This window comes from Hypanus sabinus, chromosome 17 (genome assembly GCF_030144855.1).
Source record: "Hypanus sabinus isolate sHypSab1 chromosome 17, sHypSab1.hap1, whole genome shotgun sequence".
NCBI lineage: Eukaryota > Metazoa > Chordata > Chondrichthyes > Myliobatiformes > Dasyatidae > Hypanus > Hypanus sabinus.
Window position 1 is genome coordinate 6,562,659 of NC_082722.1, and position 27,586 is coordinate 6,590,244.

Below are 27,586 nucleotides of genomic sequence, written 5' to 3' on the forward strand. Positions count from 1 at the left end.
CCATAGTTTCCAGGATTATCCCTGGTTTGCTTCTTAATAATGCAGTAACAACAACTCAGTAATTCTCCAGGACTTCGCCTGTAGCTGGAGAGGACACAACTCTCAGTAACCTGAGGTATATCCCATCAGGCTCTGGGGACTTCCCCATTATGCTCTTTAAAAGACCCAGCAATACCTCTTCCTTTACCTCAAAACGCCCTAGTATTCACTCAGCACTGATCCCTCTCTTCCACGCCCTTCTCCTTGGTAAATACTGATGTGAAGTATTTATTAAAGACCTCACCTACAGCCTCCACATCCAACCTAATGTTCCTTTCTTTATCCTTAAGTGGTCCTACCCTCTCCCTAGTTATTCTCTTGCTCTCAATGTATGTATGGAATGCCTTGGGATTCTCTTTAATCCTACTTGCCAAAGACTTTTCATGGCCTGGCTTTCCTAATTCCCTTCTTGAGTTCTTTTCTGGTCTCTTTAAATTCCTCAAGGATTTTGTTTGATGCTGGCTTCCAAAGTTTTACATCTTTTTCCTTTTTCTTCTTGACTAAATTCATCACCTCTCTTGATTTCCAAGGCTCTCTTACCTTGCCATCCTTGTCCTTCCTTCTGACAGGAACATACCTGCCGTGTACTCTGTGCAGTCGGTCTGTAAACACCCTGCACATGTTGCATGTGGACTTGTCCAAAAACAGCTGTTCCCAGTTAACTCTTCCTCATTCCTAATGCTCTTCTAATTCGCCCTGTTCCACTGTAATGCTCTCCTCCAGGGTCTGTACTTATCCTTATCTAAAGCTATCTTAAAACTTAAGGAGTTGTGGCCAGTGTTCCCTTACTGCTCACCCACTGGAGGGTTGGTCATCTGGCCAGGATCGTTACTCAACACCAGGCCCAGGACCATAATGGTCATTGTGGACTTTGCAGCCCAGCACTGTAATCATCATCAGGAGGGGGCTGTTCACAAAGGCTAGCTTTACTTGACCTCAGTAAAAGAACAAAATGCAGATGAGCATCAAATGCAACTCTTGCTAACATTCTTTAAATATGATTTTTCATAACTTTCCTTTGGAATGAACATTTTTCTCTCATACAGAATTCTCACAGTGCATTCACGAGTCTTTCCAGTAATTAAGAGTAGCATCTCCCTCCAGTAAGCTGTTTCATCAAGAAAGAAAGATCACCCATTTGTACTGTTTCATGACATAAAGTTGACTTGCAGCTCATTCTAGCCTGCAAATTACTTCCAAAGAATAATGTATGAAATGTGACTGTCAGTTTGTATGGAGCAAGCCACTCCCAAGTTCCAGCATGATAACAACCAGACGAGATTAGTTGTATATGTCACGTGTATATCAAAATATACAGTCGGCCCTCCTTATCCGCGGATTCCACATGCGCGGATTCAACCAAGCGCGGATCAGGAAAACCTGGAGGTTCTCTCTCCAGCACGTTGTTTGAGCATGTACAGACTATTTTTTCTTGTCATTATTCCCTAAACACTACAGTATAACAACTATTTACATAGCATTTACAGTGTATTAGGTATCATAAGTAATCTGGAAATGACTTTAAAGTACAGGTAGTCCCTGGGTTATGAATGAGTTCCATTCCTGAGTCCGTCATTCAGTCGGATTTGAGGTCGGAACAGGTACATTCGGTATTATTTAGCTTCAGTTAGTCAAACGTTTTTCTTAGTATATAGTACATATTTTACCTTTCTATGCATATAAAACACTTAAGAAACATACATATTTCAATAATTAAACCACTGCGTTGCTTAGTAATAATTGTAGCTTTCATCGGGGCAGGGTCTTTCACATTCTCCATTAAAATTGTTCTGATCGTTGACCGACTGTAGCCTAATGCCTTTCCAATGACTGATGGCGTTTCACCTCTTTCCGATCGCTACTTCCACCTTGTTTTCAATCACGAGTGTGATTATTTTCGTGAACAGAAACACTGCAGATTTAGAGCTGCGCCGCCGGGTCCTAATGTCCACCGCATGGAGATGTTAAATAAAGTCTGGGGTTCCGCTGGGTCCTAAAGACCACCGCACTGATACATGTTAAATAAGGGACTTGAGCATCCGCAAATTTTAGTATCCGCGGGCGGTCCCAGAACTAATCCTCCGGGGATAAGGAGGGCCGACTGTACAGTGAAATGTGCTGTTTTGCATCAGTAACCAACGCAGACCGAGGATTATACTGAGGACAGTCTGTAAGTGTTGCCATGCTAACACAGCATGTCCACAATTCCCTGAATTTCTTTGGAATGTGGGGGAAAACCAGAGCATCTCTTTCAATAATCTGCACGGTGCATTCAAAACTGTGCACATCACTCCAGCTCTGGCCCACCAAGTGTCAGATCGTTTTGTACCGATTCTTCCATGAGGCATAAACTTAGCCATGAAGATCTAAATCCATCTAAAATGTGGATTGTTTAACATCAAAAGGTGCAAAAGCACTGTCTTGCTTTAAGGGTCATGCTTCAAGTCAGAGACTTGGACATAGCACCATCGGGCTCAGAGGGTAAATGATATCCAGTGAGCCCAGAGGGACACCTCGAAACCCTAGCTCCAACACTGCAATTAGACGGCTAACAACAGCTCAGTTTGTGCCTTGCCTTTGCTGAGCCTGATGCAGCAAGAGCTTTTTGATTTGATCAATGATTTGTACCATGTAAGGTAATCCTTGTCCCAATGGGAGGACTGGATTAGACTTTGGCATTTCTGGATTGAGGAAAATAAACAGTGGGTTAGGGGTCACACTTACTGCCTGTACTTGGGTGAGCTTGTGTGCATACACTTGTGTCTAAGCTCTTGGTAAAGTCAGTCTGAGCCCCATCAATTAACTAATTATCCTGTTGGCATTCTTTTTCCAAGCTCATTGTTCCATATGATGTAGAAGAAGGCCATTCAACCCATAGAATCTGTGCTAGCTAACAGGGCAATCAAGAGATTGGAGTTCAAGTTAAAGTCATTCAACCATGCATGGATACCGATGGATATAGCCAAACGAGGCAGCGTTACTCCAGGCCAAGGTGCAAACACACACAGTACAGGACACATATAGCTGGTATAAGACAGCAATAAGTTACGGTCAGTCAAAAAGAAATCTCGTCCCCGAGAGCACGAATGTTGCAGTAGTCTGCAGTCGAACATGATACATGTTGTCTTCTGCTGTGCGAACCCTGGAGAGCAGCAGCAACTGCAGCACGGACGCCGTACCACACCACCTCTGGCATTCCGGTGGAGCGCACCGACTCTGACATCTCTCTGCTCGGCAGCTGCAAACAGGCAACACTCTGCTTTAAGACCTAGTCCTTCCTACGACTGAAACACACGCTCCTCCGGGGTGTGGCCCTGTCCCTGCTCTTCACCAGTAACATAGTGTAGCATCCCACATTACCAGCATCTTGCAAACACAATAAAAACAACTAAAACAATGACACACTGTTACACTGCACACCATGAAAGAAAAACGCCTAGTTTTCGACTAATGTTAACAAACAACAACATGCAGTTGGTGGGAACATAGAGGATAGAGTATGTGATCCTCAGAGATATCAGGTATAATGATTCTTAATTCTAAATGGACTTCATCCTTGTTTATTCCAGCCATCGTTCCTGTCCATCCCTGCAATATTTTCCTTTGTCATTACTGAGTCTCGCCCTTCTGTTCTGCCCTTCCTATCCTCCCTGATTTCCTTCAATCCTGGAATATTTAGAAGTCATTCCTGTGCTATTGGCAGACAAGCACTTCTAGTTGTACAGCATCATTCCCTCAGTGCTAATAACCAGGCATTAACACCTGGGCATCTGTACCTCCCTGTGTAAGTGAATTCTTGATGTCTTTACTAGGAGACCACAGTCAGTGTGGGTTGGTAACAACATCTCCACCTTGCTGACAATGAATACAGGTGCACCTGAATAGTGTGTGCTTAGCCCACTGCTCTACTCTCTATCTCATAACTGTGGCTAAGCACAACTCAAATGGCATCCATAAATTTGCCAATAACGCCACTGTCATTCAGGAGTGTGATAGATAAGCTGGTTGAGTGGTGTCATAACAACAACCTCACTTTCAATGTCAGCAACAGCAAAAAATTGGCAGGGTAGTCAGGAGGAACACACCTGTCCACATTGAGGGGTCAACAGCTTCAAATTCCTGGGTGTCAACATTTCATAGGATCTATCCTGGGCCCAACACATCATGAAGAAAGCATGTCAGTGGCTCTAATTCATTATGAGTTTGAAAAGATTTGGTATGTTACCAAAGATTCTTATAAAACTTCTTCAGATGTGCAGTGGAGAGCTTTCTGACGGGTTCATCACTGCCTGGAATGGAGCCTTCAATGCACGGGATCACAAGAGGCTGCGGAGGGTTACAGACCCAGCCTCCCCACCACTGAGGACATCTTCAAGAGGCAGTGCCTCAAGAAGACAGCATCAAGGACCCTGACCACCCAACTCATGTCCTCTCCTACAACCATCAGGAAGGAGCCTTAAGACATGCATTCAACAATCTAAGAACAGCTTCTACCCCCACACGATCAAATTTTGAACCTATGAGCACTGCCTCATTATTCCTTTTTTTGCACTAATTGTTTATTTTGTAATGTATCGACGTTTATGTCATGCGATGTATTGCTGCGGCAAAACTAATTTCATGTCTTCTGTCAGTGATCATGTAATCTGATTCTGATTCTAAATCACAGAACAAGGCCATTCATTCCATCAACTCTAATGGCTGTATTCAAAAAGAATCCACTCTGTCCTCTCCCCAGAACACTCAGTAAAACTTGATGTTGATCTTTGGGTTTGCTTTTAAATCATGATCTGGCTAGAAGCTGGCATTTGAAGTGAATTTTGTAGGAGAAATAACTGTGAGACCCACAAAGCTTAGGCTCCATTGCCCACATTATCAGACTGTCGCCTCCAGTGAGCTTAAACACACAGTTAAATGTGCAAATCGGTAATATTTCCTCATAGGGTTTCCAAAAAGCTATACAATAATGATATCTCACAAATGTTGTTCCAAGCATTGAATACCTGGATTTTGCCATGAATACTTCAGAAGTGACAATAAAAAAACTGCTGATGCTGGAAAACTCCAGAGTGAGTACAGTGTTATCACCAACATCTGTCCTGGTACTGAGAGCTAACTCTGCAAGTTTGGAGTCTCATAGCTTTGGCTAATTTTTTAATAATGGTTGAAGGTTTTAAATATGAACTTGTTTTTCTTAATTTTCTTTTCTCTACTTTTTTTCTTACCTTTAGTTTTGTTGTACTTAACTGATTTAATATTAAGTTCACCAACTTGACATTTCCTAATTCAGTCAGTATTCAGCTCTAAGAAATGCACAGTTATAAAATCATTGAAATCTCATGGCACAGAAGGAGGCCATTTGGGTCATCAAGGTTACAGTGGCTCCCGGAAAAGCATTCTCATTCTCCCACTCTTTTCCCTTGGCCCTGCATACTTTTGTCTCCCCAGTAAGTACCCAATTCCATTTTAAAGATATATTACTGGGCTTTCCGATTTGTGGAGTTGATGGTTATTCATCCTAGTGAAACCACACGTCTTCTCTCTTTAAGCAGTAAGAGGACACTGGAAGAGGTTGGCATTGAGAGTTGTTCAGGTGGTTTGTGTTCGCCTCAGAGATCCAAGAATGCAGTGACCAACTGGAGTTCCCCACTCCCTTCTTGTGGATCCTTCATGGATCTAATTTGGTCTCAAAGTTTAAAGAAAATTTACTATCGAAGTATGTCTATGCCATCATATATTACCCCATGATTCATTTTCTTCAGGAATTGCAGAACAAAGAAATACTCTGGAAACTACACATAAGAAAGGACTACACAAAACCAAAGTGCAAAAAAAGACAAACTGTGCAAATACAAAAAATCCCAAATAATAGATAGCTAGGTGAGTTGTAGAGTCTTTGAAAGAGAATCTGTAGGTTATAGAAAATTTTCAGAGTTGAGGTGAGTGAAATTATCCATACCAGTTTAAGAGACTGATGGTTATAGGGTAATAACTGTTCCTGAACCTGGTGATGTGGGACTTGAGGCTCCTGTATCTCCTTCCTGAAGGAAAGAACATGGCCTGATGGTGGGGATCCTTGATGACTCAGTTTTCTTGTGACAGACAGTGTTCCTTGTAGATGTTTTCAATGATGGGGAGGACTTTTCCTGTGATGGTCTGGGCTTTTCCGCACTTGGGCAACGATGTTTCCATGCCAGGTCTGTATAAATCCCTGCCCCCCAAAACATTCCATTTTTATCCCATAGAACATCGAGAGAAATCCTAGAAGTTCAGCTCACTATGAGCTCCCCTGATTAATAGTGGTTTCACTGCCTCTGAAGAGACTTTTCAAATCCTCCTATAAAACTCCATTGAGTGGGCTATATTTTATGCTGGACACTATGCAGTAAATGTCGAACTGTGTGTCTCATTAAAGCTGAGGGATGGTTGTTTGGCAGCTGCCCAGTTTAATAAAGTGACTGTAAAATAAATGTCATGTCAGAGTCGGCAAGCTCTTCAGTCTCTGCCTCAGTAGCTCTCGTCAGCAATTGGTCTTGTTAACTGGAGGAAGGCTAATCACTCAAACCACCGGGATAGGCAATTCACTTTGCATGACTAGGGAGTTGTTTAACTTTGAAGCCATTAAAGTCATTAGATATCTGTCAATAGCAAAGTAGTTAAAGGAATCAGTAGGATTGAACAAATGTGCATTTATGTATTATTCAGCACATCCTGTCATACTTTTCAGCTAATGAATTAATTTTGATATTAAATGTAGTCCCCATTGTTTTCTGGGGGAATGTCACACAATTTTCCCCTCAGGATCGTCCTACAAGCAGCAATCTGTTCTGGTGATGTTGGCTACGAGTTAAGTATTGGCTCAAAAGGAACATTCACCTGATGCCTCGTTGAAAGGCAGCATATCTTTAATACAGAATTCTCAACAGAATCAGATTTATTGTCACTGACTTACACTCAGTGGCCACTTTATTAAGTTATGCCTGTACACCTGCTCGTTGACGCAATATCTAATCAGCTGGTCATGTGGCGACAACTCAATGCATAAAAGCATGTGGGCATGGTCCAGTGGTTCAGAATGGGAAAGAAATGTGATCTAAGTGACTTTGATGAGGGAATGATTGTTGGTGCCAGATGGGGTGGTTTGAGTATCTCAGAAACTGCTTATTTCCTGGGATTTTCCACACACAACATTCTCTAGTTTACAGAGGATGGGATGTGAAAACCAACATCAAGCAGCCAGCGAGCAGCATTGCCGAGAGCTAGAGCACCTTGTTAATGAGAGAGGTCAGAGGAGAATGGCCAGACTGGTTCCGACTGCCAGGAAGGGGACAGTAACTCAAATAACTACACATTGTAACAGTGCTGGGCAGAAAAGCATCTCTGAACACATAACACGTCAAACCTTGAAGAGAATTGGCTACAACAGCAGAAGATTATGAATATACACTCAGTGGCCACTTTATTAGGTACAAGAGGTAGCTAACAAAATGGCTACTGTGCATATATGATGTGAAATTTGTTGTTTTGCAGGATTAGCAAAGTACAGAAAAATAAAAACTATAAATTACAAAAATAAATAGTGCAATGCAACGGAATAATGGTCTAGTGTTCATGAACCGTTCAGAAACCTATGTGTTATACTCTGCATCATTGTACAGTAGAGAGTCAGGAACAATGGATGAGAGGGAGATTGCAGAATGGCATTGGTCCAGTTACTTCCTTAGGTGCGGCATGAGATTACTGTTGAGCAACAGATGCCAGCATAGCTTGCTGCAGGTTCAGTCCTTAACAGTGCAGGACTAGTTAGTGCTGAAAGACATGCTACAGTTAACCTCAATGCACTGGCATTGAGGACAAAAGAGAAACAGCAGGAATTCCAGTATCTGATTACAGTCCCATAATGCCTGCCAGAATGTGTGTGGGGGGAGCGTGACAAATATCACAATGTACCCTGCTGCAGCAGGGTAGCACACAGAATGCTGGAGGAACTCAGCAGGTCAGGCAGCATCAATGGAAAGGAATAAAGAATTAATGTTTGGGGCTAAGACCCTTCATCAGGACTGTTTTTCTCCATAGATGCTGCCTGAGCTGCTGAGTTCCTCCAGCATTTTATGTGTGTGTGCTGCTGTGGATTTCCAGCATCTGCTTTTGTGTTTGTGAGTGCCGCTGCTGTCCCCAGGTTCAAGTCTAACCTCCACATTTCTCCCTGGGAAGGGCTTGTTGGTAGGTGACTGGCTGCTGTAGATCAGCCCTGATGTTGATCAGTAAGGGGAGAATTGGAGTAGAGTCAACGGGCATGTGAGAGGGTAGATTGCAGGAAAATTATTGGGGAATGCTCTGAGAACTAATAGGGATGGGCTGAATGGCCTCCTTCCAAAATGAAGTGTGGAATGTCAAATAAAGACTGTATCAGCCTCTACTTCCCAGGTTTATCCCTGTCCTATTCCCAGATATTGTTCCCATTCTGCCCCCGCCCCAGTTACTGCCTTTCTGTGTCCTTGCTCTTAATTGTGGCTCTTCTCTTCTCCACCTCAAGCTCACAAATATGGATGTCCACTCAGATAAGAAATGGAAACACCGCAACATTCTTTGGAGGCCATGTCCTAGCAACAGCTGACTTCAGAAGGAAAACAAGGCTTGGATCATTAGCCTATAAGATGTAGCAGCAAATTTCAGCTATCTGGTCCATTGTGGCTGATTGGTTATCCCTCTTGATCCTATTCTTCTGCCTTTTCCCGAGGCCCTGACCAATCAGAACCTATTGACCTCTGCGTAAATATACCCAATGACTTGGCCTCCACAACCATCTGTGGCAATAAATTCCATAGTTTCAGCAACCTCTAGCTAAATTCCTGTTTTCCAACTTAGGCTGAGATAATAAAGCATCTTTTTTCTCTGTTTTCATGTGCAGGGTCGAGACTTTCCTTTTGATGACTGCGGCCGTTCATTTACCTGCTTCCCAATGGAAAACCCCACTGGCAACGCAGAGGCCCTAGTCTGTAACATCGACGTTCTGCTGCATGTTATGACACACAAGGTCAGTTACTTGTCACTGATTCCAGGGAAAAGAAGGTATGCAGTCATCCACATTAACTCCAAGTATGTTGGCTGAGTATTTTTTTCATTGGTGAGAACCCAGGAGCAGTGGATGGGAAAGAGACTGAGATTCTATGTACACATTTAACCAAATGGGCAGATGCAAAATGTAAAATGCTTAAGCTCTCATCGGTTGCATGAAGCAGTCTGCAAACTCATGATATGTTTGTGGTTGAATTTCACCTCAGTTTTTGCCACTCCGAACGTTAATATGGATTCTGATCCTGCCTACTGCTCACCCGGCTGCTATTTAAGCACTTTTGACTTGAGCATAACCTCATAGTTTTGGATTTACTGTAAATCCCATTGTGTAGTTGAGTTCAAACAAGCTGAAATGTTGATGAAATTCTGGTATTCAGGGATATCAAAGGGTGTGTATTTGAAAGAATTGTGCAAGCAATTAACCGAAAATTAAGAATTATCTAAGACGTAAAGAAAAACGTTTAACTACTTAAAATAAATTTAATGTTGAACTCAATTCATTAATACCTTCCTCACTCCATTGAAATGAATGTAGTTCTTACACCAGGTCTAATTGCATAGTGAGCTATTACCCTGGAGTATGGGGTGGAAATAATAGGGAATTCACACTGCTGCTAGAATTCAGATGTTGAGAGAACATCTGCCAGGAAATCTGGGCTTTCCACATCTATAGAGAAATGCCTTCAGCTCGTTGCAATGCCGTCAGTGATTCTGGGGAGAATCCTGGATGTGCTGGAACTCTTGTCGATACCACATACTCCACTCAAAGAGTCGGCCTTCATATGGAGGCTTGGTGTGTGTGTGTGGCCTCTGTCAGTCGCCTCTGGTAGTCACTGGCTTGTCGAGCAGCGTTGACTGTAGCTATTGAGGCCGTTGGCAGGCTCTGCCACAGTTGCTGCATGTGTAGGGCATCATGGAATTGTTGTCCACTGTCCGCTGTGCTCTCCGCTCCTCAAACTGACTCAGGATCGCTCTTTCGCCTTGCTCTAGGTGTTGTTGAAGAGTACCTCGCCATTTGTTGTGGTCATCTGCTGTGTCCTCCCAACAGTCTGTGTTGATTTTTAAGGCTTTCATGTCGTGCTTGCAGAGGTCATTGAAGTGAAGCTGGGGTCTCTTGCCTGTTGCTAGTTTTCTGTAGAGGATGTTCTTTGGCTGTCTACCATCCTTCATACGACGGACATGGCCCAGCCAGTGCAGTCTACACTGTCTTAAAAGCGTGAACATTGTGGGAAGTCCAGCGCGGGAGAGGGCCTCAGAGTTTGGGACCTTGTCTCTCCGAGTGATGCCGAGGATGCGGCGAAGGTTGTGCAGGTGAAAACTATTGAGTTTCCTCTCCTGTTTGGAGTAGATGGTCCAAGTCTCGCTACCGTACAGGAGGGTGCTGATAGCACATGCATTGTACAAGGCAGTCTTGGGCTTGGTAGCGAGTTTCAAATTCTCTTAGACTCATGAGGAGAGTCCAGCAAGGATCGATGCTGCTTTGCCGATACGCCTAGAGAGTGTTGCTAATGGTCGACCCCAAGTGTGTGAATTTGTGGACCACTTCTAGATCATAATTGTCGATGGCAATGACTAGTGTCTCCACTACGTTCTGGGCAAGGACATTTGTTTTCTTTAGGCTGATGGTAAGCCTGAAGTCCTTGCATGCCTTAGAGAAGTGGTTCATGAATAGTTGCTGTTTGGTGTGCGAGGTTATAGCAGCGTCATCAGCAAAGAGCATGTCACATATTAAAATCTTTTGCACCTTTGTTCTCGCTCTCAGGAGCTCAGGGTTGAACAGCTGCCCATCAGACCTGGAGTGCATGTAGATGCCTTCTGTCGACGTCCCAAACGTGTGCTTCAATAGCAGAGAGAAGAAGATGCGGGATAATGTTGGGGCCAACACGCATCCTTGTTTGACTCCACTATGAATAGCGAAGGATTCTGATGAGCTGCCTTCGTACTGAACAGTAGCCCTCATGTAGTCATGGAATGACTTGATGATACTTGGGAGTTTCGGGGGACGGCCGATCTTGAGGAGAATCTGTAAGAGCCCATCCCTGCTGACAACGTCGAATGCCTTGGTCAAATCGATGAAAGCAACATAGAGGGGTTTCTGTTGTTCCCTGCACTTCTGGAGTTGACAGAGTGAGAAAATCATGTCAACAGTTGATCTCCTTGCACGAAAACCATATTGGGACTCAGGGTAGACCCGTTCTGCCAGTTACACAAGCAAAAGACTCTGGCAGCAATACTCAGGATGGAGATACCCCCTGTAGTTGTTGCATTCGCTCCTATCACCCTTGTTCTTGTACAAAGTGACGATTTTGGAGTCATGCAGATCCTGTGATATGGCTTCTTCCTTCCAGCACCGACGGAGGACCCCGTGTAAAGGTTGGAGGAGTGAGCTCTTGCAGTGTTTGATGAGGTCTGGAGGAATCCCATCTTGCCAGGAGCTTTCCCTGGGGCCAGACCGTCAATTGCCTCACTGAGATACTCAATGGTTGGTACGGAGTCGAGTCCATCCATGACTGGTAGACAATAGATGGCATCAATGGCTGAGCTAACAACCACATTTTCCCTCAAGTAGAACTCAGAGTAGTGTTCCACCCAGCGTTCCATCTGCTTGCTTTTATCAGTGATTATTTCACCGCTGGATAACTTCAGGGGTGCTGTCTTGCTCTGCGATGGGCCAAGGGCCTTCTTGATACCATCACACCTCGATCTGATGTTGCCTGTCACAGCTGCTGTCTGAATGTCCTCACTGAGCTGGAGCCAGTACTCATTTGCAGTCTGGTGCGCTTTGCTTCTAGCAGCTCGAAATGCCTGGAGTGTTTGATAGGATAGTGAGTGCTTGTACTCTGTGAGAGCTGCACACTTGGTTTTGATGTTGAACTTTGCCTCAAGCCAGTCACTCTCTTTGTGGTTTTTCTTCCAAAGACAGAGAGTGCTGATTCATGGATGGTGTCGCGAAGGTATGACCATTGTTCTGTTGCAGTATCTCCTTGTGAGGAGGTAGTCATGGCAACCTGTACTGACTTGGCAATCTGGGCAACCTTTTCTGACTGTTTCATCTCTGTTGTGTTGGTGCGAGGTTTTCCAGTTTGTTTGGAACAGTGGATTTTCTTCAGACGTAGTTTGATCTTGCAGCATACTAAAGCATGATCCGTATCGTAGTCTGCACAGTGGTATGAGCGGGTGATTAGTACCGAGTTAATGAAGGAGCGCCTGGTGATGATCATGTCTAGCTGGTGCCAGTGTTTAGACTGTGGATGTCGCCATGAGACCTTGTACTGCGACTTTGTCTGAAAACAGGAGTTAGTTACACACAGGCTGTGATAGGAGTAGAACTCCAGAAGATGTCCATTGTCATTTATTTTGCCAGTTCCAAAGTGGCCAAGACAAGACGGCCAGGAATCGTTAATGGCTTCCACTCTGGCGTTGAAGTTGCCAAGGAGAACGAGGTGCTCATCACTGGGAATATTCCTAACAACAGCTTCTGATTTGTCGTAGAACATGTCTTTTGCCTCAGAGAATGGAGTTGGAGTAGAGGCATACACACTGATGAGAGATACTGGGCCATGACTGGTGTGTAGGTGGAGGGTCATAAGTCGTTCTGATCCATTTTCTGGTGGCTCCACCATTTGCAACAAGAGTTCCTAATGGCAAAACCCACTACATGCTCGCAGGGCTCGTCTTGGTTCTTTCCCTGCCAGAAAAATGTGTAGTCCCTTTCCTTCAGTGAATACGCCAAACATGTTTCCTGTAGGGCAGCTGTATCTACCTTGGGCCTTAGTAGCTCATTGTTAATGACCGCTGTTGTTCGTGCATCTCCGATATCCTTGAGGTTTTGGTCAATTACATTCATCATAGTGCAGACATTCCAATATCCCAACTTGAGGGGAGTTGTCTTATTTGATTTGTTTTCTTTCTTGTCCGGTGTAGTAGTTACAGTCAGCTCTTTGTGGAATAATCCATTGTTCCCATGCACATAATGAGGAAGCATGAATGTGGCACCTTTATTGGCTGGTGCTGTCCAGTGAAACGCGATGGTCTCTCCCACAGTCGGAAGCAACCCCTGGCGCCATGCACCTACGCCAATCAAGCATTATGACTTATAACCGGTAACTACTGCTTCCCATGTTTGTCCGGTGCTATAAAGCGAAGCTGGAGTGGCCTCTCCAGGGTGCAAGCCAGGGCAGAATTAATAAGGAGATCCGCCTGTTGCCCATGCAGTGGGACCCCCGCCCCATGCTGATGACAGGTCCAAAGGAACGACAAAAGCCGATACAGTTTGGTGCCAGCAACATCGCAGGAGTTGCCGGTGCTAGGTACCACCTTCTGGACTCCGACTCCAGGAGTTGCCGGTGTTAGGTATCACCTTCGGGACTCCGACTCCAGGAGTTGCCGGTGCTAGGTACCACCTTCGGGACTCCGACTCCAGGAGTTGCAGGTGCTAGGTACCACCTTCGGGACTCCGACTCCAGGAGTTGCCGGTGCTAGGTACCACCTTCGGGACTCCGACTCCAGGAGTTGCCGGTGTTAGGTACCACCTTCGGGACTCCGACTCCAGGAGTTGCCGGTGCTAGGTACCACCTTCGGGACTCCGACTCCAGGAGTTGCCGGTGTTAGGTACCACCTTCGGGACTCCGACTCCAGGAGTTGCCGGTGCTAGGTACCACCTTCGGGACTCCGACTCCAGGAGTTGCCGGTGTTAGGTACCACCTTCGGGACTCCGACTCCAGGAGTTGCCGGTGTTAGGTACCACCTTCGGGACTCCGACTCCAGGAGTTGCCGGTGCTAGGTACCACCTTCGGGACTCCGACTCCAGGAGTTGCCGGTGTTAGGTACCACCTTCGGGACTCCGACTCCAGGAGTTGCCGGTGTTAGGTACCACCTTCGGGACTCCGACTCCAGGAGTTGCCGGTGTTAGGTATCACCTTCGGGACTCCGACTCCAGGAGTTGCCGGTGCTAGGTACCACCTTCGGGACTCCGACTCCAGGAGTTGCCGGTGCTAGGTATCACCTTCGGGACTCCGACTCCAGGAGTTGCCGGTGCTAGGTACCACCTTCAGGACTCCGACTCCAGGAGTTGCCGTTGTTAGGTACCACCTTCTGGACTCCGACTCCAGGAGTTGCCGGTGCTAGGTACCACCTTCGGGACTCCGACTCCAGGAGTTGCCGGTGTTAGGTACCACCTTCGGGACTCCGACTCCAGGAGTTGCCGGTGTTAGGTATCACCTTCGGGACTCCGACTCCAGGAGTTGCCGGTGCTAGGTACCACCTTCGGGACTCCGACTCCAGGAGTTGCAGGTGCTAGGTACCACCTTCGGGACTCCGACTCCAGGAGTTGCCGGTGCTAGGTACCACCTTCGGGACTCCGACTCCAGGAGTTGCCGGTGTTAGGTACCACCTTCGGGACTCCGACTCCAGGAGTTGCCGGTGCTAGGTACCACCTTCGGGACTCCGACTCCAGGAGTTGCCGGTGTTAGGTACCACCTTCGGGACTCCGACTCCAGGAGTTGCCGGTGCTAGGTACCACCTTCGGGACTCCGACTCCAGGAGTTGCCGGTGTTAGGTACCACCTTCGGGACTCCGACTCCAGGAGTTGCCGGTGTTAGGTACCACCTTCGGGACTCCGACTCCAGGAGTTGCCGGTGCTAGGTACCACCTTCGGGACTCCGACTCCAGGAGTTGCCGGTGTTAGGTACCACCTTCGGGACTCCGACTCCAGGAGTTGCCGGTGTTAGGTACCACCTTCGGGACTCCGACTCCAGGAGTTGCCGGTGTTAGGTATCACCTTCGGGACTCCGACTCCAGGAGTTGCCGGTGCTAGGTACCACCTTCGGGACTCCGACTCCAGGAGTTGCCGGTGCTAGGTATCACCTTCGGGACTCCGACTCCAGGAGTTGCCGGTGCTAGGTACCACCTTCAGGACTCCGACTCCAGGAGTTGCCGTTGTTAGGTACCACCTTCTGGACTCCGACTCCAGGAGTTGCCGGTGCTAGGTACCACCTTCGGGACTCCGACTCCAGGAGTTCCCGGTGTTAGGTACCACCTTCGGGACTCCGACTCCAGGAGTTGCCGGTGCTAGTTACCACCTTCGGGACTCCGACTCCAGGAGTTCCCGGTGTTAGGTACCACCTTCGGGACTCCGACTCCAGGAGTTGCCGGTGCTAGGTACCACCTTCGGGACTCCGACTCCAGGAGTTGCCGGTGCTAGGTACCACCTTCGGGACTCCGACTCCAGGAGTTGCAGGAGCTAGGTACCACCTTCGGGACTCCGACTCCAGGAGTTGCCGGTGTTAGGTACCACCTTCGGGACTCCGACTCCAGGAGTTGCCGGTGCTAGGTACCACCTTCGGGACTCCGACTCCAGGAGTTGCAGGTGCTAGGTATCACCTTCTGGACTCCGACTCCAGGAGTTGCCGGTGTTAGGTATCACCTTCGGGACTCCGACTCCAGGAGTTGCCGGTGCTAGGTACCACCTTCGGGACTCCGACTCCAGGAGTTGCCGTGCTAGGTAACACCTTCGGGACCCCGACTCCAGGAGTTGCCGGTGTTAGGTACCACCTTCGGGACTCCGACTCCAGGAGTTGCCGGTGCTAGTTACCACCTTCGGGACTCCGACTCCAGGAGTTGCCGGTGTTAGGTACCACCTTCGGGACTCCGACTCCAGGAGTTGCCGGTGCTAGTTACCACCTTCGGGACTCCGACTCCAGGAGTTGCCGGTGTTAGGTACCACCTTCGGGACTCCGACTCCAGGAGTTGCCGGTGCTAGGTACCACCTTCGGGACTCCGACTCCAGGAGTTGCCGGTGCTAGTTACCACCTTCGGGACTCCGACTCCAGGAGTTGCCGGTGCTAGGTACCACCTTCGGGACTCCGACTCCAGGAGTTGCTGGTGTTAGGTACCACCTTCGGGACCGACTCCAGGAGTTGCAGGTGCTAGGTACCACCTTCGGGACTCCGACTCCAGGAGTTGCTGGTGTTAGGTACCACCTTCGGGACCGACTCCAGGAGTTGCCGGTGCTAGGTATCACCTTCGGGACTCCGACTCCAGGAGTTGCCGGTGCTAGTTACCACCTTCTGGACTCCGACTCCAGGAGTTGCCGGTGTTAGGTATCACCTTCGGGACTCCGACTCCAGGAGTTGCCGGTGCTAGGTACCACCTTCGGGACTCCGACTCCAGGAGTTGCCGGTGTTAGGTACCACCTTCGGGACTCCGACTCCAGGAGTTGCCGGTGTTAGGTACCACCTTCGGGACTCCGACTCCAGGAGTTGCCGGTGCTAGGTACCACCTTCGGGACTCCGACTCCAGGAGTTGCCGGTGCTAGGTACCACCTTCGGGACTCCGACTCCAGGAGTTGCAGGTGCTAGGTACCACCTTCGGGACTCCGACTCCAGGAGTTGCCGGTGCTAGTTACCACCTTCTGGACTCCGACTCCAGGAGTTGCCGGTGTTAGGTATCACCTTCGGGACTCCGACTCCAGGAGTTGCCGGTGCTAGGTACCACCTTCGGGACTCCGACTCCAGGAGTTGCCGGTGTTAGGTACCACCTTCGGGACTCCGACTCCAGGAGTTGCCGGTGCTAGGTACCACCTTCGGGACTCCGACTCCAGGAGTTGCAGGTGCTAGGTACCACCTTCGGGACTCTGACACCAGGAGTTGCCGGTGCTAGTTACCACCTTCGGGACTCCGACTCCAGGAGTTGCCGGTGCTAGTTACCACCTTCGGGACTCCGACTCCAGGAGTTGCCGGTGTTAGGTACCACCTTCGGGACTCCGACTCCAGGAGTTGCCGGTGCTAGGTACCACCTTCGGGACTCCGACTCCAGGAGTTGCCGGTGCTAGGTACCACCTTCAGGACTCCGACTCCAGGAGTTGCCGGTGCTAGTTACCACCTTCTGGACTCCGACTCCAGGAGTTGCCGGTGTTAGGTATCACCTTCGGGACTCCGACTCCAGGAGTTGCCGGTGCTAGGTACCACCTTCGGGACTCCGACTCCAGGAGTTGCCGGTGTTAGGTACCACCTTCGGGACTCCGACTCCAGGAGTTGCCGGTGCTAGGTACCACCTTCGGGACTCCGACTCCAGGAGTTGCCGGTGCTAGGTACCACCTTCGGGACTCCGACTCCAGGAGTTGCAGGTGCTAGGTACCACCTTCGGGACTCCGACTCCTGGAGTTGCCGGTGTTAGGTACCACCTTCGGGACTCCGACTCCAGGAGTTGCCGGTGCTAGTTACCACCTTCGGGACTCCGACTCCAGGAGTTGCCGGTGCTTGGTACCACCTTCGGGACTCCGACTCCAGGAGTTGCCGGTGTTAGGTCCCACCTTCGGGACTCCGACTCCAGGAGTTGCCGGTGTTAGGTCCCACCTTCGGGACTCCGACTCCAGGAGTTGCCGGTGCTAGGTACCACCTTCGGGACTCTGACTCCAGGAGTTACCGGTGTTAGGTACCACCTTCGGGACTCCGACTCCAGGAGTTGCCGGTGCTAGGTACCACCTTCGGGACTCCGACTCCAGGAGTTGCCGGTGTTAGGTATCACCTTCGGGACTCCGACTCCAGGAGTTGCCGGTGTTAGGTACAACCTTCGGGACTCCGACTCCAGGAGTTGCCGGTGCTAGGTACCACCTTCGGGACTCCGACTCCAGGAGTTGCCGGTGTTAGGTACCACCTTCGGGACTCCGACTCCAGGAGTTGCCGGTGTTAGGTACCACCTTCGGGACTCCGACTCCAGGAGTTGCCGGTGTTAGGTACCACCTTCGGGACTCCGACTCCAGGAGTTGCCGGTGTTAGGTACCACCTTCGGGACTCCGACTCCAGGAGTTCCCGGTGCTAGGTACCACCTTCGGGACTCCGACTCCAGGAGTTGCCGGTGCTAGGTACCACCTTCGGGACTCCGACTCCAGGAGTTGCCGGTGCTAGGTACCACCTTCGGGACTCCGACTCCAGGAGTTGCCGGTGCTAGGTACCACCTTCGGGACTCCGACTCCAGGAGTTGCCGGTGTTAGGTACCACCTTCGGGACTCCGACTCCAGGAGTTGCCGGTGCTAGTTACCAACTTCGGGACTCCGACTCCAGGAGTTGCTGGTGTTAGGTACCACCTTCGGGACCGACTCCAGGAGTTGCCGTTGTTAGGTATCACCTTCGGGACTCCGACTCCAGGAGTTGCCGGTGCTAGGTACCACCTTCGGGACTCCGACTCCAGGAGTTGCCGGTGTTAGGTACCACCTTCGGGACTCCGACTCCAGGAGTTGCCGGTTTTAGGTACCACCTTCGGGACTCCGACTCCAGGAGTTGCCGGTGTTAGGTCCCACCTTCGGGACTCCGACTCCAGGAGTTGCCGGTGTTAGGTCCCACCTTCGGGACTCCGACTCCAGGAGTTGCCGGTGCTAGGTATCACCTTCAGGACTCCGACTCCAGGAGTTGCCGGTGCTAGGTACCACCTTCGGGACTCCGACTCCAGGAGTTGCCGGTGTTAGGTACCACCTTCGGGACTCCGACTCCAGGAGTTGCCGGTGCTAGGTACCACCTTCGGGACTCCGACTCCAGGAGTTGCCGGTGTTAGGTACCACCTTTGGGACTCCGACTCCAGGAGTTGCCGGTGCTAGGTACCACCTTCGGGACTCCGACTCCAGGAGTTGCCGGTGCTAGGTACCACCTTCGGGACTCCGACTCCAGGAGTTGCCGGTGTTAGGTACCACCTTCGGGACTCCGACTCCAGGAGTTGCCGGTGTTAGGTACCACCTTCGGGACTCCGACTCCAGGAGTTGCCGGTGTTAGGTACCACCTTCGGGACTCCGACTCCAGGAGTTGCCGGTGTTAGGTATCACCTTCGGGACTCCGACTCCAGGAGTTGCAGGTGCTAGGTACCACCTTCGGGACTCCGACTCCAGGAGTTGCCGGTGTTAGGTACCACCTTCGGGACTCCGACTCCAGGAGTTGCAGGTGCTAGGTACCACCTTCGGGACTCCGACTCCAGGAGTTGCCGGTGTTAGGTACCACCTTCGGGACTCCGACTCCAGGAGTTGCCGGTGTTAGGTACCACCTTCGGGACTCCGACTCCAGGATTTGCCGGTGTTAGGTACCACCTTCGGGACTCCAACTCCAGGAGTTGCCGGTGCTAGTTACCACCTTCGGGACTCCGACTCCAGGAGTTGCCGGTGTTAGGTATCACCTTCGGGACTCCGACTCCAGGAGTTGCCGGTGTTAGGTACCACCTTCGGGACTCCGACTCCAGGAGTTGCCGGTGCTAGGTACCACCTTCGGGACTCCGACTCCAGGAGTTGCCGGTGTTAGGTACCACCTTCGGGACTCCGACTCCAGGAGTTGCCGGTGTTAGGTACCACCTTCGGGACTCCGACTCCAGGAGTTGCCGGTGCTAGGTACCACCTTCGGGACTCCGACTCCAGGAGTTGCCGGTGCTAGGTACCACCTTCGGGACTCCGACTCCAGGAGTTGCCGGTGTTAGGTACCACCTTCGGGACTCCGACTCCAGGAGTTGCCGGTGTTAGGTACCACCTTCGGGACTCCGACTCCAGGAGTTGCCGGTGTTAGGTATCACCTTCGGGACTCCGACTCCAGGAGTTGCCGGTGTTAGGTATCACCTTCGGGACTCCGACTCCAGGAGTTGCCGGTGTTAGGTACCACCTTCGGGACTCCGACTCCAGGAGTTGCCGGTGCTAGGTACCACCTTCGGGACTCCGACTCCAGGAGTTGCCGGTGCTAGTTATCAGCTTCGGGACTCCGACTCCAGGAGTTGCCGGTGTTAGGTACCACCTTCGGGACTCCGACTCCAGGAGTTGCCGGTGCTAGTTATCAGCTTCGGGACTCCGACTCCAGGAGTTGCCGGTGTTAGGTACCACCTTCGGGACTCCGACTCCAGGAGTTGCCGGTGCTAGGTACCACCTTCGGGACTCCGACTCCAGGAGTTGCCGGTGCTAGGTACCACCTTCGGGACTCCGACTCCAGGAGTTGCCGGTGCTAGGTACCACCTTCGGGACTCCAACTCCAGGAGTTGCCGGTGCTAGGTACCACCTTCGGGACTCCGACTCCAGGAGTTGCCGGTTCTAGGTACCACCTTCGGGACTCCGACTCCAGGAGTTGCCGGTGCTAGGTACCACCTTCGGGACTCCGACTCCAGGAGTTGCCGGTTCTAGGTACCACCTTCGGGACTCCGACTCCAGGAGTTGCCGGTGTTAGGTATCACCTTCGGGACTCCGACTCCAGGAGTTGCAGGTGCTAGGTATCACCTTCGGGACTCCGACTCCAGGAGTTGCCGGTGTTAGGTATCACCTTCGGGACTCCGACTCCAGGAGTTGCAGGTGCTAGGTACCACCTTCGGGACTCCGACTCCAGGAGTTGCCGGTGCTAGGTATCACCTTCGGGACTCCGACTCCAGGAGTTGCCGGTGTTAGGTACCACCTTCCGGACTCCGACTCCAGGAGTTGCCGGTGCTAGTTACCACCTTCGGGACTCCGACTCCAGGAGTTGCCGGTGCTAGGTACCACCTTCGGGACTCCGACTCCAGGAGTTGCCGGTGCTAGTTATCAGCTTCGGGACTCCGACTCCAGGAGTTGCCGGTGTTAGGTACCACCTTCGGGACTCCGACTCCAGGAGTTGCCGGTGCTAGGTACCACCTTCGGGACTCCGACTCCAGGAGTTGCCGGTGTTAGGTACCACCTTCGGGACTCCGACTCCAGGAGTTGCCGGTGTTAGGTACCACCTTCGGGACTCCGACTCCAGGAGTTGCCGGTGTTAGGTACCACCTTCGGGACTCCGACTCCAGGAGTTGCCGGTGCTAGGTACCACCTTCGGGACTCCGACTCCAGGAGTTGCCGGTGCTAGGTACCACCTTCGGGACTCCGACTCCAGGAGTTGCCGGTGCTAGTTATCACCTTCGGGACTCCGACTCCAGGAGTTGCCGGTGTTAGGTACCACCTTCGGGACTCCGACTCCAGGAGTTGCCGGTGCTAGGTACCACCTTCGGGACTCCGACTCCAGGAGTTGCCGGTGCTAGGTACCACCTTCGGGACTCCGACTCCAGGAGTTGCCGGTGCTAGGTACCACCTTCGGGACTCCGACTCCAGGAGTTGCCGGTGTTAGGTACCACCTTCGGGACTCCGACTCCAGGAGTTGCCGGTGTTAGGTACCACCTTCGGGACTCCGACTCCAGGAGTTGCCGGTGTTAGGTATCACCTTCGGGACTCCGACTCCAGGAGTTGCCGGTGTTAGGTACCACCTTCGGGACTCCGACTCCAGGAGTTGCCGGTGCTAGGTACCACCTTCGGGACTCCGACTCCAGGAGTTGCCGGTGCTAGTTATCAGCTTCGGGACTCCGACTCCAGGAGTTGCCGGTGTTAGGTACCACCTTCGGGACTCCGACTCCAGGAGTTGCCGGTGCTAGTTATCAGCTTCGGGACTCCGACTCCAGGAGTTGCCGGTGTTAGGTACCACCTTCGGGACTCCGACTCCAGGAGTTGCCGGTGCTAGGTACCACCTTCGGGACTCCGACTCCAGGAGTTGCCGGTGCTAGGTACCACCTTCGGGACTCCGACTCCAGGAGTTGCCGGTGCTAGGTACCACCTTCGGGACTCCAACTCCAGGAGTTGCCGGTGCTAGGTACCACCTTCGGGACTCCGACTCTAGGAGTTGCCGGTTCTAGGTACCACCTTCGGGACTCCGACTCCAGGAGTTGCCGGTGCTAGGTACCACCTTCGGGACTCCGACTCCAGGAGTTGCCGGTTCTAGGTACCACCTTCGGGACTCCGACTCCAGGAGTTGCCGGTGTTAGGTATCACCTTCGGGACTCCGACTCCAGGAGTTGCAGGTGTTAGGTACCACCTTCGGGACTCCGACTCCAGGAGTTGCAGGTGCTAGGTACCACCTTCGGGACTCCGACTCCAGGAGTTGCCGGTGTTAGGTATCACCTTCGGGACTCCGACTCCAGGAGTTGCAGGTGCTAGGTACCACCTTCGGGACTCCGACTCCAGGAGTTGCCGGTGCTAGGTATCACCTTCGGGACTCCGACTCCAGGAGTTGCCGGTGTTAGGTACCACCTTCCGGACTCCGACTCCAGGAGTTGCCGGTGCTAGTTACCACCTTCGGGACTCCGACTCCAGGAGTTGCCGGTGCTAGGTACCACCTTCGGGACTCCGACTCCAGGAGTTGCCGGTGCTAGTTATCAGCTTCGGGACTCCGACTCCAGGAGTTGCCGGTGTTAGGTACCACCTTCGGGACTCCGACTCCAGGAGTTGCCGGTGCTAGTTATCAGCTTCGGGACTCCGACTCCAGGAGTTGCCGGTGCTAGGTACCACCTTCGGGACTCCGACTCCAGGAGTTGCCGGTGTTAGGTATCACCTTCGGGACTCCGACTCCAGGAGTTGCCGGTGCTAGGTACCACCTTCGGGACTCCGACTCCAGGAGTTGCCGGTGCTAGTTACCACCTTCGGGACTCCGACTCCAGGAGTTGCCGGTGCTAGGTACCACCTTCGGGACTCCAACTCCAGGAGTTGCCGGTGCTAGGTACCACCTTCGGGACTCCGACTCCAGGAGTTGCCGGTTCTAGGTACCACCTTCGGGACTCCGACTCCAGGAGTTGCCGGTGCTAGGTACCACCTTCGGGACTCCGACTCCAGGAGTTGCCGGTGCTAGGTACCACCTTCGGGACTCCGACTCCAGGAGTTGCCGGTGTTAGGTATCACCTTCGGGACTCCGACTCCAGGAGTTGCCGGTGTTAGGTACCACCTTCGGGACTCCGACTCCAGGAGTTGCAGGTGCTAGGTACCACCTTCGGGACTCCGACTCCAGGAGTTGCCGGTGTTAGGTACCACCTTCGGGACTCCGACTCCAGGAGTTGCAGGTGCTAGTTACCACCTTCGGGACTCCGACTCCAGGAGTTGCCGGTGCTAGGTACCACCTTCGGGACTCCGACTCCAGGAGTTGCAGGTTCTAGGTACCACCTTCGGGACTCCGACTCCAGGAGTTGCCGGTGTTAGGTACCACCTTCGGGACTCCGACTCCAGGAGTTGCCGGTGCTAGGTACCACCTTTGGGACTCCGACTCCAGGAGTTGCCGGTGCTAGGTACCACCTTCGGGACTCCGACTCCAGGAGTTGCCGGTGCTAGGTACCACCTTCGGGACTCCGACTCCAGGAGTTGCCGGTGTTAGGTATCACCTTCGGGACTCCGACTCCAGGAGTTGCCGGTGTTAGGTACCACCTTCGGGACTCCGACTCCAGGAGTTGCCGGTGCTAGGTACCACCTTCGGGACTCCGACTCCAGGAGTTGCCGGTGTTAGGTACCACCTTCGGGACTCCGACTCCAGGAGTTGCCGGTGTTAGGTACCACCTTCGGGACTCCGACTCCAGGAGTTGCCGGTGTTAGGTATCACCTTCGGGACTCCGACTCCAGGAGTTGCCGGTGTTAGGTACCACCTTCGGGACTCCGACTCCAGGAGTTGCCGGTGTTAGGTACCACCTTCGGGACTCCGACTCCAGGAGTTGCCGGTGTTAGGTACCACCTTCGGGACTCCGACTCCTGGAGTTGCCGGTGTTAGGTACCACCTTCGGGACTCCGACTCCAGGAGTTGCCGGTGCTAGGTACCACCTTCGGGACTCCGACTCCAGGAGTTGCCGGTGTTAGGTACCACCTTCGGGACTCCGACTCCAGGAGTTGCCGGTGTTAGGTACCACCTTCGGGACTCCGACTCCTGGAGTTGCCGGTGTTAGGTACCACCTTCGGGACTCCGACTCCAGGAGTTGCCGGTGTTAGGTATCACCTTCGGGACTCCGACTCCAGGAGTTGCCGGTGCTAGGTACCACCTTCAGGACTCCGACTCCAGGAGTTGCCGGTGCTAGGTACCACCTTCGGGACTCCGACTCCAGGAGTTGCCGGTTCTAGGTACCACCTTCGGGACTCCGACTCCAGGAGTTGCCGGTGCTAGGTACCACCTTCGGGACTCCGACTCCAGGAGTTGCCGGTGTTAGGTACCACCTTCGGGACTCCGACTCCAGGAGTTGCCGGTGCTAGTTACCACCTTCAGGACTCCGACTCCAGGAGTTGCCGGTGCTAGGTACCACCTTCGGGACTCCGACTCCAGGAGTTGCCGGTGCTAGTTACCACCTTCAGGACTCCGACTCCAGGAGTTGCCGGTGCTAGGTACCACCTTCCGGACTCCGACTCCAGGAGTTGCCGGTGCTAGGTACCACCTTCGGGACTCCGACTCCAGGAGTTGCCGGTGTTAGGTACCACCTTCGGGACTCCGACTCCAGGAGTTGCCGGTGCTAGGTACCACCTTCGGGACTCCGACTCCAGGAGTTGCCGGTGCTAGGTACCACCTTCGGGACTCTGACTCCAGGAGTTGCCGGTGTTAGGTACCACCTTCAGGACTCCGACTCCAGGAGTTGCCGGTGCTAGGTACCACCTTCGGGACTCCGACTCCAGGAGTTGCCGGTGTTAGGTACCACCTTCGGGACTCCGACTCCAGGAGTTGCCGGTGCTAGGTACCACCTTTGGGACTCCGACTCCAGGAGTTGCCGGTGTTAGGTACCACCTTCGGGACTCCGACTCCAGGAGTTGCCGGTGCTAGTTACCACCTTCGGGACTCCGACTCCAGGAGTTGCCGGTGTTAGGTACCACCTTCGGGACTCCGACTCCAGGAGTTGCCGGTGCTAGGTACCACCTTCGGGACTCCGACTCCAGGAGTTGCCGGTGCTAGTTACCACCTTCAGGACTCCGACTCCAGGAGTTGCCGGTGTTAGGTACCACCTTCGGGACTCCGACTCCAGGAGTTGCCGGTGCTAGGTACCACCTTCGGGACTCCGACTCCAGGAGTTGCAGGTGTTAGGTATCACCTTCGGGACTCCGACTCCAGGAGTTGCCGGTGTTAGGTATCACCTTCGGGACTCCGACTCCAGGAGTTGCAGGTTCTAGGTACCACCTTCGGGACTCCGACTCCAGGAGTTGCCGGTGTTAGGTACCACCTTCGGGACTCCGACTCCAGGAGTTCCCGGTGCTAGGTACCACCTTCGGGACTCCGACTCCAGGAGTTGCAGGTGCTAGGTACCACCTTCGGGACTCCGACTCCAGGAGTTGCTGGTGCTAGGTATCACCTTCGGGACTCCGACTCCAGGAGTTGCCGGTGTTAGGTACCACCTTCCGGACTCCGACTCCAGGAGTTGCCGGTGCTAGTTACCACCTTCGGGACTCCGACTCCAGGAGTTGCCGGTGCTAGGTACCACCTTCGGGACTCCGACTCCAGGAGTTGCCGGTGCTAGTTATCAGCTTCGGGACTCCGACTCCAGGAGTTGCCGGTGTTAGGTACCACCTTCGGGACTCCGACTCCAGGAGTTGCCGGTGCTAGTTATCAGCTTCGGGACTCCGACTCCAGGAGTTGCCGGTGCTAGGTACCACCTTCGGGACTCCGACTCCAGGAGTTGCCGGTGTTAGGTATCACCTTCGGGACTCCGACTCCAGGAGTTGCAGGTGCTAGGTACCACCTTCGGGACTCCGACTCCAGGAGTTGCCGGTGCTAGGTACCACCTTCGGGACTCCGACTCCAGGAGTTGCCGGTGCTAGGTACCACCTTCGGGACTCCGACTCCAGGAGTTGCCGGTGCTAGGTACCACCTTCGGGACTCCGACTCCAGGAGTTGCCGGTGTTAGGTATCACCTTCGGGACTCCGACTCCAGGAGTTGCCGGTGTTAGGTACCACCTTCGGGACTCCGACTCCAGGAGTTGCAGGTGCTAGGTACCACCTTCGGGACTCCGACTCCAGGAGTTGCCGGTGTTAGGTACCACCTTCGGGACTCCGACTCCAGGAGTTGCAGGTGCTAGTTACCACCTTCGGGACTCCGACTCCAGGAGTTGCCGGTGTTAGTTACCACCTTCGGGACTCCGACTCCAGGAGTTGCCGGTGTTAGGTACCACCTTCGGGACTCCGACTCCAGGAGTTGCCGGTGTTAGGTACCACCTTCGGGACTCCGACTCCAGGAGTTGCCGGTGCTAGGTACCACCTTCAGGACTCCGACTCCAGGAGTTGCCGGTGCTAGGTACCACCTTCGGGACTCCGACTCCAGGAGTTGCCGGTGCTAGGTACCACCTTCGGGACTCCGACTCCAGGAGTTGCCGGTGTTAGGTACCACCTTCGGGACTCCGACTCCAGGAGTTGCAGGTTCTAGGTACCACCTTCGGGACTCCGACTCCAGGAGTTGCCGGTGCTAGGTATCACCTTCGGGACTCCGACTCCAGGAGTTGCCGGTGCTAGGTACCACCTTTGGGACTCCGACTCCAGGAGTTGCCGGTGCTTGGTACCACCTTCGGGACTCCGACTCCAGGAGTTGCCGGTGCTAGGTACCACCTTCGGGACTCCGACTCCAGGAGTTGCCGGTGCTAGGTACCACCTTCGGGACTCCGACTCCAGGAGTTGCCGGTGCTAGGTACCACCTTCGGGACTCCGACTCCAGGAGTTGCCGGTGTTAGGTATCACCTTCGGGACTCCGACTCCAGGAGTTGCCGGTGTTAGGTACCACCTTCGGGACTCCGACTCCAGGAGTTGCCGGTGCTAGGTACCACCTTCGGGACTCCGACTCCAGGAGTTGCCGGTGTTAGGTACCACCTTCGGGACTCCGACTCCAGGAGTTGCCGGTGTTAGGTATCACCTTCGGGACTCCGACTCCAGGAGTTGCCGGTGTTAGGTACCACCTTCGGGACTCCGACTCCAGGAGTTGCCGGTGTTAGGTACCACCTTCGGGACTCCGACTCCAGGAGTTGCCGGTGTTAGGTACCACCTTCGGGACTCCGACTCCTGGAGTTGCCGGTGTTAGGTACCACCTTCGGGACTCCGACTCCAGGAGTTGCCGGTGCTAGGTACCACCTTCGGGACTCCGACTCCAGGAGTTGCCGGTGTTAGGTACCACCTTCGGGACTCCGACTCCAGGAGTTGCCGGTGTTAGGTACCACCTTCGGGACTCCGACTCCTGGAGTTGCCGGTGTTAGGTACCACCTTCGGGACTCCGACTCCAGGAGTTGCCGGTGTTAGGTATCACCTTCGGGACTCCGACTCCAGGAGTTGCCGGTGCTAGGTACCACCTTCAGGACTCCGACTCCAGGAGTTGCCGGTGCTAGGTACCACCTTCGGGACTCCGACTCCAGGAGTTGCCGGTTCTAGGTACCACCTTCGGGACTCCGACTCCAGGAGTTGCCGGTGCTAGGTACCACCTTCGGGACTCCGACTCCAGGAGTTGCCGGTGTTAGGTACCACCTTCGGGACTCCGACTCCAGGAGTTGCCGGTGCTAGTTACCACCTTCAGGACTCCGACTCCAGGAGTTGCCGGTGCTAGGTACCACCTTCGGGACTCCGACTCCAGGAGTTGCCGGTGCTAGGTACCACCTTCGGGACTCCGACTCCAGGAGTTGCCGGTGCTAGGTACCACCTTCGGGACTCTGACTCCAGGAGTTGCCGGTGTTAGGTACCACCTTCAGGACTCC

At 52.6% G+C, this 27,586-nt stretch overlaps 1 protein-coding gene across 2 annotated transcripts in view; it reads left to right on the plus strand.

The window, feature by feature from the left end:
* LOC132406671 (L-fucose kinase) overlaps positions 1 to 27,586 on the plus strand; it is a 359,123-nt gene that overhangs the window by 212,164 nt on the left and 119,373 nt on the right. For both annotated transcript variants that reach the window (XR_009516220.1, XM_059992500.1), the window contains exon 5: positions 8,951 to 9,076. Coding sequence is in view for 1 of the 2 variants with exons in the window: in XM_059992500.1 (XP_059848483.1) it covers positions 8,951 to 9,076 (126 nt within the window). In the remaining variant the exon portion in view is untranslated. The remainder of the gene's footprint in view (positions 1 to 8,950; positions 9,077 to 27,586) is intronic.